This window comes from Caloenas nicobarica, chromosome 15 (assembly GCF_036013445.1).
Source record: "Caloenas nicobarica isolate bCalNic1 chromosome 15, bCalNic1.hap1, whole genome shotgun sequence".
Taxonomy (NCBI): Eukaryota; Metazoa; Chordata; class Aves; order Columbiformes; family Columbidae; genus Caloenas; species Caloenas nicobarica.
Window position 1 is genome coordinate 2,773,383 of NC_088259.1, and position 2,980 is coordinate 2,776,362.

The following is a 2,980-nucleotide window of genomic DNA, read 5'->3' on the forward strand; positions in this document are numbered from 1 at the left end:
ATGGGGAGCCTGCCCAGCCGGGAGAAGCCGCTCAGCATCCCGCCGGCGGCTGCTGACACCATGGAGCCCCCACTGCCTGCGCAGGCAGGTAGGAGTGTGGCAGCTGCCAGCTTGTCCAGCATCCCCCAGCGTGCCCAGTTCTCCCACCCCAGCAGGGGCTGGTGGTGCTGGGGGAGCCCTGAGCCCCCTCACCTCCCCACAGCCCCCAGCGGCTTCCCGGCCCTGGCCCTCTGTGACTTCCCCTGCGGTGCTGGGGCAGCCGCCGTCCTGAGGATGGGGGAGCAGCTCCGTGTCCTCTCCGAGTAAGTCCCCACGCTGAGCACTCCTGACCAGCGTGCGGCCTGTGGGGCCACGTCTGGGGGGGTCTCGCCCCTGCACCCAGCAGCCTCGGTCCCTCAGGATGGCTCATCCCCCTTCCCCGCAGGGATGGGGAGTGGTGGCTGGTGGCGTCCGAGGTGTCCGGCAGGGAGTGCCACATCCCCAGCAGCTGTGTGGCCAAGGTCAGGCACAGGTAAATGCTGGGAAGGGTCCACCGCAGGGTGGGCCACAGGGGACAGGGCCCCACCGCAGGCAGCCTGGCCGACACCAAGGCCATACCCCGGCCACCACACCGGGACATCCTGCCCCGTTTTTGCCTGTGGGCTGTGGAGCAGCGCTGGGGCTCAGGAGGCAGCGTGGCCTGCCGGGGTGTCTCAGGACACGCACACATGCGCTGCTGCACCCCGAGCTGTCCCCTCTGCCCTGGCCGGGGCAGGCCAGGCCCTGGGTGTCCCTGCACAGCCGGGAGAGGCTGTGCCAGCACCCGCGGTCTGTGCAGGTGGCTGTACGAGGGCGTCAGCCGGCAGAAGGCGGAGGAGCTGCTGCTCCGGCCAGGCAACCACAGTGGATCCTTCCTGATACGGGAGAGCCAGACCAGGCGAGGTGAGAGCCCCACGTCCTGTACCCCCTCCCAGCCATCTGGGGCCCCCATGGGGCTGATCCTCCATCGCTTGCACCTGGTGGCAACAGCCCCACACGGCGGTTTCCTGGCTCTGCTGCTCCCTGCTTCTTGCTGAGCCTCTGTCGCAGGGCCTCAAAAGGAAAAACCACCAGCAGGCTTCCTGCGGCTCTTGGTTGAGCAGATAAGGCTCAGCCTGTGAAATGAAACAGGGCCCCCATCACGACAAGGTGCCGAGGGGACCCCGCAAGGAGATCCTGCCGGGTGCCCCAGTGAAGGCGGCCGATGCGCGGGCACGGTGCCGCACGGCCCCGCGGCTGCCTGGGCACCAAGGGGGCTGGGGATGTCCCCTCCCTGCACAGCACCCAGAAGTGGAGACTCGGGCACAGAGCCACAGCACTTGATGCTCAGGGCACGTGGGACATGGCAGGCAGCTGCCTGAAGTCACCCCATGTCCCAGCACTGCCCCCTGCCCTGGTTTGGAGGTGCTCATGGTGTGGGGCTGGCACAGGGATGCAGATCCATGGGAAGAAGGGGCTGCCAGGCACTCCCGTGGGGTAATAAACTCCCCGATGTGGGAGCGCGGGGCAGTGGGGCTGGGTGGGTGCCCACGGCAGCCCGTGCCCCTTCAGGCTGCTACTCGCTGTCGGTGCGGCGCAGCGAGCGCGGGGCCTGGGACGCGGTGACACACTACCGCATCCACCGCCTGGACAACGGCTGGCTCTACATCTCGCCCCGGCTCACCTTCCCCAGCCTGCACGACCTGGTGGATCACTACTCCGGTAATGTCCCGACAGCCCCCCCGGCAGCCCCAGTCTGGGGGGATCCCCTGCGCCCTGCAGGGATGGGGAAGGAAAGGTGGCAGATGGTCCCACACCTGCCTGGGTGCCCTCAGGGTTGGGGTGCAGGTGGGGGCACCTACTGATGCTGCTGCTCCCTGCCCAGAGTTTGGAGAGGGGCTTTGCTGCTCCCTCGGCGAGCCCTGCTCCACGGAAGGGCCGAGGGTGGCCCCGGTCCCGGCCATGTCAGCTGTGGTGAAGAAGCCATCACTCAACTGGGACCAGATTGACAGGTGGGGACAGGCAGGGAAGGGGATGGGGCTCCTGTCACCGCCCCACCAGGCACTCGGGGTCTGGGGCTGCCGACCCACCGCCCCGCCTGCCCTCGCACAGCTCCCTCCTGTTCTCGGAGGCCCCACCAGATGAGGACTCTCCCATCAGCCTGGGCCTGCGGGAAGCCATCAGCTCCTACGTCCTCCTGACAGAGACGGCCACCCCCGAGCAGGGCCCTGCAGGGAAGGGGGCCAAGAGCAGCTAGGCGGGGTGACAAAACCCGTTACAGCGTTCGCCTGTTCCAGCCACCATCGCCCATCGATGCGGTGAGAGCCACGTGCCTGGGGCATTGGCCTGGACACGGGACAGCTGAGACCAAGCGGGGAGACGGGCAGGCACTGATGCTGGAGGAAGGGGCTGCCAGAGGGTCCATCCGCCCCCAGGCCAGGTGTTTTGGGATGTGACATCTCAGCACCTCAAGCATCGCACGGTGCCCAACAGGAGGAGAAGGCAGAGGCTGCACAGGGAGCCCTGCCCGCCCACGGGCTGCAATGGGGCTGCGCTGCATCCACGCCCCCATGGCAGCGGGAAAACAGAGGCAAACACACAGTGAGCCAAAACCCGGCGCAGGTGGGAGAGCAGCCTGACCCTGTCAGACCCCTCAGCTACATGCACAGAGTTTTTTGGGGTGGGGGGTCTGTGCAGGACAGGGCCTGTGAGCAGGAGCCACGGGCCCTCGTGCTCTCACCCACCCATAACTCACCCCTCTGCATGTTGGGACCTGCAGAGCAGCAGCTGGGAAAAAACAGCCTCCTACTGCACCCAAACCAGCTGATTTTAAGAACTTTTAACACGTGGATTGTACTGGGTTTACAGTCCATAAAACAGGATCCTGTTGGACATGCAACAATAGCCATTTATAATATCTTAATTAAAGGGTATCTCATTCACGATTCAGGCTTTGTGAATAAATCATGAACTACCAGGTGCC

At 65.8% G+C, this 2,980-nt stretch overlaps 1 protein-coding gene across 1 annotated transcript; it reads left to right on the plus strand.

Annotated features, from left to right (window-relative positions):
• SLA2 (Src like adaptor 2) lies at positions 1 to 2,686 on the plus strand. The gene is made up of 7 exons (XM_065645486.1): positions 1 to 88; positions 203 to 302; positions 425 to 511; positions 818 to 921; positions 1,570 to 1,719; positions 1,883 to 2,009; positions 2,110 to 2,686. The coding sequence occupies exons 1-7, from the start codon at positions 1 to 3 to the stop codon at positions 2,252 to 2,254; spliced, it is 801 nt and encodes a 266-aa protein (XP_065501558.1). The 3' UTR covers positions 2,255 to 2,686.
• Positions 2,687 to 2,980: the final 294 nt, after the last annotated feature.

Excerpts from the sequence above, each read along its gene's own strand:
- SLA2 (XM_065645486.1), top strand. The coding sequence starts at position 1 with ATGGGGAGCCTGCCCAGCCGGGAGAAGCCGCTCAGCATCCCGCCGGCG. Across the intron at positions 922-1,569 it reads GGAGAGCCAGACCAGGCGAG|GCTGCTACTCGCTGTCGGTG; the intron begins GTGAGAGCCCCA and ends GTGCCCCTTCAG. Across the intron at positions 1,720-1,882 it reads CCTGGTGGATCACTACTCCG|AGTTTGGAGAGGGGCTTTGC; the intron begins GTAATGTCCCGA and ends CTCCCTGCCCAG.